The 13,947-nt window shown below is 47.8% G+C and overlaps 1 protein-coding gene across 1 annotated transcript in view; it reads right to left on the bottom strand.

Moving 5' to 3' along the window:
* Nucleotides 1-13,947, bottom strand: part of NRG2 (neuregulin 2) — a 158,870-nt gene that overhangs the window by 10,596 nt on the left and 134,327 nt on the right. The window contains exons 6-7 of the mRNA XM_030957411.1: nucleotides 10,049-10,107; nucleotides 1,993-2,016 (exon numbers count right to left, since the gene is read on the bottom strand). Coding sequence (XP_030813271.1) covers nucleotides 1,993-2,016; nucleotides 10,049-10,107 — 83 coding nt within the window. The remainder of the gene's footprint in view (nucleotides 1-1,992; nucleotides 2,017-10,048; nucleotides 10,108-13,947) is intronic.

Genomic DNA, 13,947 nt, shown 5'->3' with positions numbered 1-13,947 from the left:
TTAGCTTGGCTCCCAACATCTCATTAAAGCTGATGCTCAATAACAGTATCTTCACATTGTGTGACCAGAGACACTGCTACTGAGAAATTTCTCCCTCTTCAACAGAAGGAGGGAGTGGCCCAAGCAACACCTCAGATGAGGCTGAGCAAAGCTTTACATGTTTTTAATTTTTTGAATAGCTCATTTGCAGAACCTAATCCTCCGATTTTTAGGCACTTTTCAAATAGCACACAGGCAAAACTGAAAGAAAACCCTCCAGTTTTAATCAGAAACCCTGAGACAGGACAAAGTGAAGGACCATTTCCACTAATCACTTGGGGCAAAACCATCTCAACAGCAACAGAAAGGAAATGAGAGAGTGCAGGCTGCAGCTTTGTATTTGAGCAGGTAAGATCCCAGAGCAGGTCCATTCGTGTCTCTGTGCTCTACAAACACATCTTCAGCAGCAGCACCATCACTTGTACAGCAGCAGACACGGAGAACAAACCATGTGGGGCCACACAATGCCAACAGAGCAGCCATGGTGCCACAGCAAGGCATGGCAGTGACAGACAAACGGCAGAGGAGAGATGCTGCAGACAGGATGTGTGTGCTTCTGTGCTGACGTGGAGAATGGATGGGGAACAGGACAAAAGGTCAACAAAAAAGGGATGTCAAAAATCCTCAATTTGAAGGTTTGTCCAAGTGTATTAGCATTAGCAGCACCACTTTCTCTGAAGCTCCCTGACTATAAAATTCCCACATTTTCTGCTCCAAGGGGATGCCCCCAGTAGTCCTGGGGGATCAGGCATGCCGAAACTAGAGGAGATACAGCTTCAGTTAGTCAATGTCCCTCCACCTCAGGGACCTCAGAAGGCAATTTAGGATCCACAACTGGAAGACTGGTGTCCTCATACCTCTAGCAAAGGGAACTGAAGCATCTTCATGTGAAGATCTGCTCTGGATGACACTGCCAGGCCAATGCTTTTAGGTTAAGTGATCAATCATAGAATCATCACAGAATCCTTGAATGGTTTGGGTTGGAAAGGACCTTAAAGCTCATCTTGTTCCAACCCCCTTGCACTATCCCAGGCTGCCCAACCCCTCTGCTCCCTCCTGACCAGCCCTCCCTGCTCTTGGCTTGCACGCTCCAGGGAAAACTTGCCTCAAGGATTTGATTTCCCAGCTGCTTATTCAAGGGATAACTTGATGTATATCTAAAACCAGACTGAGGAGAATGGAAAGAAAATAATATGATTATGAGTAACTGGGCAGGAGCAGGTAAATGCCCAAAGGGGATATTTTTAAAAGCATTTAACTTACTGCAGTGTTTTCCTAAGCTGGCCACTGGGGTGCTCAGCATTACACCCTCCACTCTCATGGGCAGCTACTGACTTCCCAGGGATAGTTTTCTAGACTAATTTGTCTCATGGCACAATTTCTCTTGGCCCAATTTTATCCTGCTCAAGAACCAAAAGGAGCTGCTAAAATTTGGGAGGTGGAATGGCAAAGCCCATCCTGACCCTTTGCAGGATCTGGTGGAGGTTAGTGTGACTGGGATGGCAACTTCTATAACAGCCCTGATATTTCTAGAACTTCTCTTCCCGTTCCTGGAATGCCTGCAGTGCCTGCTGGCAACCTTTTGGATGGACACAAGAGCCCAGGTTTTCAGTTAAATACACAAAAGCATGTTGAATGGAGATGTATGGCAATTGTAACATCCCAGTCATGCCACACACACCGCACTGCTGCTTGGAACAAAGAAAAAAGTGCTGCTAAAAATACACCTGCATTTTCTTAGGTTTGCATTTAGAATTTGTGATTTGCTTTGTTTTGGTTTTGGTTGTTGTTTTGTTTGGTTTTTGTTGGTTTTTTTTTTCAATCCAAACATCTATCTTGGTGCCAGGGAAGAGAACAGAACAGCTGATTTTTTAATCATCCCATTAAAGCCATAAATATAATGTTGGAAGCTCTTAATGGCTTCTGATTAATAAATGAATGGTTGTTCCATACCCTTTAATTCAAATCCAAGATGCTCTGCCAATGCAGAAAGAAGACAAGGAAGAGAAAGAGAAAAAGAAAAACAGGTCTGTCAGAGAACTCTAAAATACAAACACACACACTGTGCAGTTACAGCAGGTTAGCTTTTGGTAGGCTCAGCAGCACTCACACAGAGACACTGTATGCTTCAGAGCATTTCAAACCCCCACCACAACTCACATGTTATGCAAAGAAAGACCCAAACAAATTGCAGTGGAAGTTAATTATGAATTCTTTCAGTTAATTATGAATTCTTTCGAGATGAGCCATGTTTGTTAGTACCTGATATGGAATTCACTGTTTAGGCAGGGGAAAAAAAAAAAGAAAAAAAATAGGAAAGGTACACTTGTTCTGAAACAACTCCTGACAGGTCAAAACACATAGAGACTGCATGAGCCTGGTGAAAACCATTCATTCCCTTTCCACAGGGCAGATCTGCCCTGGCTGGTCGCCCACGCCCGCTGTGCCCGGGGCTGTGCTGCAGAGAGGAGCTGGGCACGGGGCTGGGAGGGTCCTGCTGGGGCCTGGGGCTGGCCAGCACCGTGCTGTGCCCCCCTCAGCCCAGCCCAGGGCACAGCAGCCCTGGCAGCACCAGCTCCCCATGCGCCTGCCCTGCCAGCCCTGCCCTGCCAACTTGCTGCGAGGTGCCCGGGCAAGGCAATGCATCCAAAAGTGCAAATGGCACTGAAAGCTCCCCTCAAGCCTTCCAAACTGCACTCCTGCCGTGGCTCTGCATTGTTTTAGTGTGCTGCACAAAGCCCAGATGGGAGCATGTGCTTGCAGATTCACATTCAGCACGAGTAAGATTGCAGCTCATCTTGCAGAGACAGTGCTAAGCACAGGAGTCTGTCCAATGAACCAACAGTGCCAAACAGGTATCCAGGATTTTAGTCATTTCCCATTTTCCTGAATTCCTGTCATTTTCCAGACATCACCTAAAGACAGCTTTTCTTACATAAACATGAAAGTTCTCCATACTTACCACCACACACAAAAGTGAGCTCTGCTGCTCCCAATCACCATGCACACAAGATTATTTGCAGCTTGGAGATGTCCAGATTTATTTACTATATTTTCCATAGGAACTGCTTTTTGCTGCACAGAAATATTGGCTTTCTTTTGCAGTGCTGTTCAAAATGTAGGCGGGGAGGGGAGGGGGGAAATTGGCACTAATTGTTACAGAACATGTAAACACGAGTTCTAAAGCAGGTTCTTCTCTTCAAACCAGGGCTGATGTTTGGGGGAGATTTTGGAGGGGGAAGTTGGGGTTCTTTAAGGTTTTGCATAATTTAAAGGCCACAAAACCTGGCTGCTCTCTGCTTCACATCTAACATTTGTGTAAAAGAGCATTTCACAGTCATTTTGTGCACTTTTGTACATTTTGTGGCAGTGACATGGACATAATGTGGTGGGCAGCAGAGAACTGGACAGAATATATTCACCCCAAACCACCCAGCTACCACATCCAGCCCTGACCTATTCCTAAGCCTTCCTACCATTGCCCACACCTGTTTCCCCTGACACTGACAAATGCAGGTAGAGATACCTCAAGTTTCATCCATAAATCTAACCTGCTGGTCCATCTGCACACAGACATCCCTCCCTGTTCCAGGGTGTTTTGCAACATCTGCAGCTGCACATGGATGCAGTTCAAAACATTTTCATGATTTTTTGCAAACTCAGAAACTCCTGTGAGAACAGAGGTGGTGGGCAGGACCTGAGGAGCGTGAGCCTCTCTCATGTCAGAGCTGCTGTTTCCTTTGGCTCCCCAGGCTCAGAGACAGGCAGCTGGCTGGGAAACCTGTGCCAGTGTCTCATTGCCATCACAGGGAAGAATTCCTTGCTAATATCCCATCTAAACCTGCTCTCTGTCAGTTTGAAGCCATTCCCCCTTGTTCTGTCACTCCAAGCCCTCTGAACCTCTCCACGTTTCTTGTTGTCCTCTCCAGCTTCAACAGGACAAGCTCCATTGGAAGCAATTTATCCAAGGGCTACCACTCAAATAAATCGGGGTGAGACAGCCCTGAGATGGCAGCTGTAGGCTGAGGAAATGGGCAAAGCATTTTTCTCATAACCTTCATCATCATCATCCTCCTGTCTGCTCTGCACACATCCTCCCTGGTCAGGGCAAGCTGAGCACCCTGAACTGCTGTGGCACTCCCCATGCTCCCTGAATCGGGCACAGGAGGGGTTATTTTGGAAAATCTCATTCCAAATGCGCCTCCTGAATCTTTCTGAAAATGTTTTTTCTCAGCATCAGACAAAAGACAAAATCCTGCATTTACTTCATCTGCAGTGACTCTGTGACTATGATGCATTGTAGTTATTTTAAAAGATGAAAAGAAAAAACATTCAATGTAAAATATTCCTGTAGGAGCAACACCTCAAGCAAGATGACTCTCACTGAACTGTAGATTTATAGGATGATTAAAAAGGATAAAAGCCTTAGCAAACAGTTGTGAAAGCTGTGGCTGTGCTCACTTGGTGTTCAGATTGCCCAAGAAGGTCGATAAGATGTTTAGTTACTGCACATTATTCCCTCAAAATGCACTCTCTGGGACACAGAGCATGCTCCAAGGCAGGAAACAAAGTGAAGAACTGACAACTGAGGACTAGCAGGATAATAAATTGGTGATAATTTTGTTGCTAACCAATTGTGTTGACAAGAGCAGCACTTGCAGGTCTCTGATTCAGGTTTTTCCCAGGGTGTGCAGGGAGCAATGCAAGACAGGGGGCATGATGGGGACAGAGGACACTGTGCTGTGTCAGGAGCTGGGTGACACGAGCGATCTCCAGGAACAGGAAATCTGTAAATGTTCCACAGCCATTCACGTTCTCCAGTACTGCAGCAATCAAGCAAATTTGGTTGGCATCAAGAGTCCGAACACAAAACAACAGAGTGTTCAAAATCTGCTGTGGATTCGGAGCATGCAATTAACTTTAGGAGATCCCAAGGGGAACCTGTGCTGTGTCCTGGGGAGAGGGATCACCCTGCCATGCTGAACCACAAACACCCTGTGATTCCCCAGCCACACCAAAGCACAGCCATCCCCCTGTGATTCAGGGGTCAGCAGTTACCCTGTCACTGAATGGAGGCTGCAGAATGCCTGTGGAATTTAAAATGCTGCTAAATATTGGTTTGGGGGTCAGACGAGTGAGAGGTGGAGGAGGAAGCAGAAATTTTGGTCAAATAAAGAAATAATCTTTCATTTATCATTTTTGTATTGCAGTCACAGCAGGTAGGAAGACACTGCTGAATAAGTGAGGTGAAAAGAGAAGCTAAAATTCAGATCCAGACCTCCCCAGAAGAGCTTGAGGTGGTACAGGACACCTCACCTGAGCACGAGGAGCCAGAGGCCACCCAGGGTCAGTCCCACCTGCCAGGTGAGTGCTGGGGGAGAGGGACCATCCTCCAGACAAACAAGAAACCTCTCACCCAGCGAAGCCACACTGCTCCACAATGGCTGGGCCAGCAGCACTGGGGCCAGCTCAGGCAGCTGAGGACAAAGCTGCTCTCCCAAGGGATACCTGCTGGAAATCCTGCTCTGTGTTTCCGAGCAGACCAGGAGGAAGGCTCCAATTGAGAATCAGAATTCAATTTGTAAGGAAATCAAGAATTAAATATGGGGTAAAAATGGAGAATATGCTAGATGACATTGCCTGAATGTGAATGTCAGCTCTGTTTGAGGGTGTTTACAGGCAGGCTGCAGGCTGCAATTTTAATTGGATCACAAAGTAGAAAATGAAAATGTTTCACTAACCAAGATGAATGGTATGACATTTGTTCTCCAGATTGGTGATGATTATTTGTGGAGATGAATAAACAGCAAAGTTAAGATGAAGTTTCAGTTTCCACAAGCAAGAGAGAAGCATAAATATAAAACTTTATCCCAATTTTCTAAACTGTTCCATAAATCACGAGTGGAAAGAATCCAAATGTGCAGACTTAGGAAACATAAATGTTCCTGCTGACCACGTTTAACTTTCAGGATCTCAGCTGCACCAGGACTGAAATAGCTGCAAACATGCTTTACAAAACCTTTGCCACCAGCCAGCCCAAAGCCTGGCAGGGTATTGGTAAACCTCCAGGAGGATTTACCAAAGACCTGAAAAGTTGCTTGTAGAAGAGAGAAGATAGAGGAAGATCTTGATCTGATGTAGAACAGGCAGCTGTGAAACACAGGTGCCAGCACAACTTTAAAAAAAGAGTTTCTTAGAAGGAAGGATGATTTTGGACAAGGTTCTGTCTCTTGGGAAAGCTGCAAGCCCTAGCTGTGCCCGTGGAGCTGGACGCAGGAGGCAGCTCTGCACTGGGTGAGCCTCCAGCAGAAGGAGAGAATTCCTGACCCTTCTGGACAGCACTCTTCAGCCAGGTGTGCCAGCAGAGAGGAAAATCTGGCTGCAGAGGCTCAATGGCCTATAGATGTCAGTGCTGTGGATTCATTCTGGCTGTGCAGCAAGAGCCTGAGGTGTTCCATTCCCAAAGCAGGGACAGAGACCCTGTGCCCTGTGCCTCTGCAGGGACCTGTGCCACAGGGGCCACCTGACAGCTGCTCCCATGGGTTTGTCCTTGGAGACACAGAGTCATGGAGACCTTGATGTGAAAAACCTTTTAGCAAGAGGATTTAGTGACTCATCAGCCATGGAAACAACTCACTCTGTTCTCACCTGCCAGGGCATTCCTCAGTTCCATGCAGCAATTGCAGACAATCACTGTCCCCTCTGTTCACTGCCATTAATTCCATGCAGTTTAAATTTCAACTGATTTAAATGCTGCTTTAATGTCCCTCTCTAAGGTTTTCTAAACAAAATGATCTCCTAACCCTGATCCATCAGCCTTATGTGCGGACAGAGTTGGGACAGACTGGGGCTTCTCTGAGCTACCCCATTAATACAATTCCTAGTGAGTTTCTGTGAACCAATCTGGTAGAAAATAGCAACACTGTGAGCCTGATATTGAAAAAAAAACCCCATCTTTAACATTTCTCTTCATTTTCAAGCAGTGGTGTCTATATCCAGAAGGGCTGGCAGTAGGCACCTGCTCATATGGTTGGAACAGCAACATAAACAAACATCACATCTCAACTCTCACAACTCTCACATGTGAGAAAACCTACCTAAATACACCTAATTTTCATCTTAATGTGGTCTAGCAGGTGTTTTGGGCAATCAGAGAAAAATAAACCTCCAGAGCTACCTGTCAAAGAGACAAAGACAGCCTGAACTCCTGGAGAACACCGGGAGTTTTACCTGAGCAAAATGCAAATAAGGGTTTAAACCAGAGAGGTAGGAAGCTGCTCCCAAAAGGAGGACACACAACATCTGCCAGGATGCTGGGATGCTGCACCATCTCCATCTGTGGCCCAAATTCAGCAAAGTATCTGCCATATCTTTTCAGAACAGCACCTTCCATTTAGCTCACTCTGCAGAGACTCTCACTCAGCCCTGGGATATACCTAATAAAAGTCATTGTCATATTTAATATTCATATTAAAGAATCAGGAGGATCCAATCTAGGCCTGAAAACCTGAAATACCCCAAATACATTTAAAACAACACCAATATAGGTGTCCTTATTTAAGTATCTGTCAAATGCTGGCAGTGTTCTCAAAACATGAATCAGGGCAGAGCTATTTTATTTCCAGTGGAAATGCCTGAACCTCATTTAATCTCTTTCAGCTTTTGACCTGTCAGAACCCATATGGGATGAAGCACTGAGTGAATTATGGAAAATCAGCAACTTCTGCTGTGCCCTAATTATTGATCAAAGGAGAAGGTAAGCATTTGCAGGGTCCACACTTGAGTGAAATGCTTTTCCTACTCAGAAAAAGAGAAAGTTCAGTGCAAGCTTTTCTTCAGTGCTGCTGCTATCTATATTACCCAACTGTGACCTGAAAGTGAAAACAGCTATAAACATGTATGAATCATCTTCTTATGTGAATTTTATCCAAGTTCAGACAGGTAGCCTGGATTGTTGAGCTGCTTTTACCTTACTATGCTGTGGTTTAAAGCAAACTTGAGGTAAGGAAATGTACATGTGTCAGTTTTAAAGCTGACATTGTTCCTCTAACACGTGAATAAAATTAAAACAAATCTCAGTCCCATAAAAAGCTGGATTCTGCAAGCTGGGGGAAAAAAAAAACACATGCTGTTTACTCCTGCCATTAATGCTCTCAAAAGGCATTTTCCTGACATAAAACTCATTTTCACCCCTGTTTTGGTTTTGCAGCATGGCAGCAATAATGTTTAAGCCCGTTGGACACCACCTCATGAAACATGCTACAAATCAGCTCCATGGGGTGAGCATCCCACTGCTGGCTGCAGCCCTGACACCCTTCCAGGGCTTCCAAGAGGGAAGGAAACCCTTTAGCACCAGGTGAAAGATCAAAATAGAACATTCTGGGCTGTCATTTTAAAAAGAGTTTGCTCGGATGTTAGAGTCTGGGAGGATAAATCAATGGAGGTTTCAGCTTCGGAAGCCAATTTGGAACAAAAGGCAATGTAAAAACACTGAGCTGTCCCAAGGGCCCCACAAAGTCCATTTGCATCTTGTCTCTGTATGCTCCATGCAAGGGAGTCTAATTCCAGCACTTGCCAGCTATTAGCACGTGCTAATGAGGCTCCTGCAATTCCAGTCCAGGATGAGGACGGCAGGAATTAGACTTGGAGCAGTGGGAGAGGCATTCTGGCAATCAAGGAGCCATCCTGAAGAGGCATTTCTCCTCTGGTTACCACTAATTAAAGCCTCTTTTTGGCTCTTTTAAAAAAGCCTCTCTTTAACCCCACCATTTGTGGCGTGTCCAGTCAGCCAGCATGGGGGCAGGATGGGGTTCAGGGACACTCACAGAGGGTCACAGGGAGGGTCACAGCTTTTCTGCACTGTAATTGCATCTCCTTCCAGGGCAATCCCTACCCAGACCAGGATCTCACTGATGATGTGACACTGACTGAAGAGGGACCCAGAAAAATCATCCACCTTGACCACCATGAGCTGGTTATGTCTATAAGTGAGACCTGTAGGAACTGGAAACTAAACTGGGGAGCCCTGAGTGCAAAGGCTTTATGGTATTCACACCCACAGTCACTGTACTTAGGCTCAATCCCATATGCAAGGCTGTCCAACCACCTAGGAGAGACAGAACACCTCTGTGTCCAGGAGGGACACAGTCTGATGCCCACTTGGCAGGTTTATCCTGTATCCTGCATGGCAGTGGGGCTGGGAAGCCCAGAGGCAGAGGGAGCCACCAGTGTGACCTCTGTGCCACAGACTGTAAAGTGATTTCATGACAGTCACACCCTGGCTGTGATTTCTTCCTTTGGTTCAAGGAGACTCTCACCCCCCTCGCAGGAGTGGTGGGAAAATGGTCAAATCCTGCACTGAACAGCACAGGGAAAATGCCCAAATCCTGCCCTGCACAGCACAGGGAAAATGCCCAAATCCTGCCGTGTATGGCACAGGAGAAATGCCCAAATCCTGCCTTGCATGGCACAGGGAAAATGCCCAAATCCTGCCCTGAACAGCACAGGGAAAATGCCCAAATCCTGCCTTGCATGGCACAGGGGAAATACCCAAATCCTGCCTTGCATGGCACAGGGGAAATAACCAAATCCTGCCCTGCACAGCACAGGGAAAATGCCCAAATCCTGCCTTGCATGGCACAGGGAAAATGCCCAAATCCTGCCTTGCACAGCACAGCCCATGTCGGGACAGCAGTGCTGGCAGGCCCAGCTCCACACACAGCACAGGCTCATCTCACACAGCACACCCACCACATGAACTCTGCACTTTGCCTGGAAAGAGCAAGCAGCACTCAGCTCAATCAGAAATGAAAGCAGAGCCCATTGTAACAAACAGGGAGGTAACGAGCCCCAGTTCTCCTCTTGGACACGGTCACAGCTCCTTTAGGACCAAGCAGAGCTGGGAGTGCACAAGACAGGAAGAGGGCTCTTGGAGAACAGAAGAACCTGCTTTAAGGACATGACACAGAGCTACAACGACAAGGAGAGAGAGAAGTAGAAAGAGACATACTGGAGAAGCTGACCATTGCGAAATGCTGACACCGGTCTCCTGTGAATTCGATCGGACACCTACCGGAAGAGAGAAAACCAGAAAGAGAGAAACAAGATAGCAAAATGACACCCAAACAGGCTGAAGTGAGGCCCCTTCTGATCCCTTCCACGGCTCCTCTCTGTCTGCTTTCAGCCTTCACCCTTACCTGCAGCCCTAAGCCCTACCCAAAGCTGACACCAAGAGCCATCCCTGACTAGAGCACGCTACATCCACCGCTGTGCCCGGGAGGGTTTAAGTAGTGTGGTGCATTTTTTGTCTTCAAACATACTTTGCTTAGGATCTGGCATGTACAATCGCAAAGGCAGTTTCTCCAAACATCTCTGTCCGAAGAATCCATTTGGACATCTGGAGGGGAAAAGGGGAGAAATCACAGAACATGTCTGGCACAGTTCTTGAGGCTAAGGTCAGAAATAAAAAGTGCATCGTGATGAATGGAAAAAATAAAGGCTTTACATGCGTATTTACTCTTTGCTTTCACCAGGCACCTGTGACATCAGTGCTCCAGCTCTGGTTTAGGCCTGGGTCTTCAAGCAGGCAGCCAAGCCCCTCCTGCTCTGCCCTGCTCTGCCTGCCTCCTTCCTTCTCACCTGCTACCAGCTGGCAGGAAGACTGAGATGGGCTGGATGCTACTCTCAGAGACTCTGTGGAGCTGCTCTGCAGGCTGGCAAGAGGCACCAAAAGCAGAGAGCAGCTGCTGAGGCGACAGCGAGCGTTGGGCGTGGAAAGCATCTCCCCATGGTGACCCCAGAAGTACCAGGGGTGTTCTCGGGGAGGTTAGAGAGAAAGCACGTGCAGAGTCTCTGTGTTAACAGAGAGGAAGGGACAGAGAAGAAAGCTGAGCTGAGCTGAAGGGGTCTCACATGCTGTGAGAGGCTCTCTCAGGCTCTGTCCTGGCCTGGGTCACCTGAGGTGTGCCAGCCCATGGGCACCAGCTACACAGCCATGGGATGCTCAGCTGGCAGGGAAGGGCCACCAGGCACTGGCACCAGCCCATGAGCAGCTCCCCAGAGCTGAGCCAGGATTGGGGAGCACAGGGCCATGGGCAGGGTGCAGCAGGAGCTGCAGAACCACCCAGGGTGAGCAGCACTGCACTGTCATCCTCTGCAGCTGCAGGTGAGCCTGGGAAGTGATGGGAGCCCAGCCTGGGGTGGTCAAACACCTCTCCCCCAGGCACTTGTCTCCCTCCCTCACTTCACATCTTCTGGATATTCCTTGGAATCTGGGATCCTGTGCAATTTTCTTGAAGTCTCAGCTCTCACCTCCCTGTCCCACAACTCCCTCCCTTCTCAGCACACCTCTCTTTCCTCTGAGCCTAAGAGGGCTTTATCTTTATAGCATTTCAACATCTGCTTTTCAATTTTTTGTGAGTGGAGCTGCAGGCTCTGCACGTGACACATGTCAGACCTTCCTTATTCTCAAAATCTCACTGTCCCACAGTGGTCTGCAAGTGGTCAGCAAGGAAGGGACTGAAAGACACCTCATAGAAAACAGATGAATCAGATGCCAAATCTGACGTCAGTGGCTCAGCTCCTGGCCAGGCCTCTTCAAAGGGCAGCAGGAGGTTGCAGCAGCCACAGCAGTGTCAGGCAACTGCTCCCAACCTGTGCATTGGGTGGGGGATGGTCTAGGTCTATGTCCAGGTCCAGGTCCAGGTCCAGGTCCAGGTCCAGGTCCAGGTCAGTCCAGGTCCAGGTCCAGGCTCCATGCAGAAACCCTTGATCTTTAGTAGTTGTACTCCATCATGGACATCCACTGACCTGGCTTTGGCACTTGATTTCTCGCTGGATTTCGCTGCAGTTTGAGTAGGCCTGAGCTGTGCAAAAAACCTGCTGTACCCTCACTGCCATGGCCAAATGTGGGTCAGCATCTGGGTTTTTGGGACCTGTGCTCACACCTCTAACTGGGAGTGTGCTGGGCCATTTGTGCCCCCCAAACTGCTCATGGAGAACTTTAGGGCATGGCTCTGCACGAGGCTGCACTGAGCTCTCCAGTCACACCCTTCAGTTCCTCAGTATCCAAGTCACTTCTGAAACTGAAAATTGAACTCCCTAGTCAGGCAAATATCTTTGAAAAATTGGCACTTTTTTCTCATTCTTGGACGTTCATCTCGGGGCACAGGAAAGGGAGATGAACCAGCCATACCAAGGAAAGCTCAGCCCAGGGGGTCACCATCAGACATGGGGCCTGTTGGCCTTCCCTGCAACGAAGCAGAGGAAGCTGGTGCTGGGAAGTGAAGGAAATGCCCCACTGTCAATCAAAAAGCACAAACCTGAGGCACTGGGTGGCACAGCCTCACAAAAACAGCCCCAGGACTGGAGAAACCCTTCAGAGATGGCTTTGAGCAAGGAATCCAAAAGAGAAGGTGTCTTCCCAATCCTTTTTTTTTGAAGTTTTTTCATCACCTCTGACAGAGTCAGGAACTTATTCACAGAGTCTTCAAGGGAATCCAGTTGAGCTTGCAAGGTGCTTCCCATCTCTCTGGGATCTGACATTTCCTGGATGCTGTGAGCACACCAAAGGGCCTCAAGGTGCTCTTGAACGAAGCAATTGTCCCACCCACCCCAAAAAGGGGTGTTTTGTCAGAAAGGAGCTAAAATTACCTCAGCTGCACACCTGCAAGAGGTCAGCCAAGGCTGGAACTCCAGTGTGACCGAGGCTGCATGAAAGACTGAAAATTATGGGAAAACTGGTGGAAGGAAATAAAAGCCCAGAGAAAGGAATTGGTAAGAAGTGAAAAAGCAAAACAAAAAGGTGTCAAAGAGGCTTTGATGCCATGACAGCCACCATACAGCCCATCTTCAGATCTCTGCAGTCAGCCAGGCGTGGGTGGGGAGAGGAGCTCTCAAGACAGAAGGCAGGAGACAACTGCCTTCCCTGTGTCTAGGACAGCTAGGATTTTCATCTGGAGTTACCCAGTGATTCAGCACTGGGAGAAGTGACAGGAAAAATGGCTCCCTGAACACGAGCACCTTCTGTCACCTCTCAAGCGTGTGTACAAGCTGTCAAGACAGTGTGCCACTCCTGCACACCTGGGTTCTGGCTCCTCATAAGCAAGGCTGCAGGCAGAAGCAGTGACCAGAAGACCTTTGAGAGCATGCAGTGCTTTTGGTTCCTTTTTTTAAAACCTGTCTCTAACTTCTAGGCTGCTGAAGATGATTTATTATTTATGACTGTGGCCCCAGATGTGACTTCAAGGAGAGAAATTTCCAGCATGCTTGGCACATGGTTCTCCCAGTCTGGACAGGAAGAGAAGTAGAGATCATCCCTTCTGCACTAAAATCTGGTTCTTGTGGTGAGGGCAGCTCTTCTGCAGTGAGGGATACACCTGAAAGTTAAGGCTCCCTGCAGCTGAGAGCTGTGAGCTGGGATTGATCATGGCATCCTTCTTCCTGCACGTTTGACTCGAGAGGTTCTGGCTGCCTGGCCCAGAAAACCAAGTCTCTCTTTATTTGGAAAACTCCTGCAGGGACTTCACAGCTGGTGGACTTCCCTCCAATATCACTTTTGGAGTTGATGATGCACTCACAGAGGCACAGTGGGTCTCTCCCAAGGGAAGTGGACAAGGCTGTGGCTGTAGGAATTGTCCTGGGGAAGGACAAGGCAGCACCAACCCCTTGCAGACAGCACCTTGTCCCCTCTCTAGCCTGAGTGGAGACTCCCAAAACTGCCCCTGAAAATTGCTGCAAATGCCATTGAAAATTGCTTGCAAATGCCATTGATAAAACAGGACAGGGATTTTTCTGTGCAGATTCTGTTTTCTGTTATTGCTGGAAAATATCCCATTCCTTTAGTTTTGACCTTAAGACCTTTTCTTTTTTTAATACCCCCATTTTGAAAACATCTGCAAAATTCTGCTC

This window comes from Camarhynchus parvulus, chromosome 13 (genome assembly GCF_901933205.1).
Source record: "Camarhynchus parvulus chromosome 13, STF_HiC, whole genome shotgun sequence".
Classification (NCBI taxonomy): Eukaryota; Metazoa; Chordata; class Aves; order Passeriformes; family Thraupidae; genus Camarhynchus; species Camarhynchus parvulus.
This window is presented reverse-complemented; position numbering and strand designations above follow the sequence as displayed.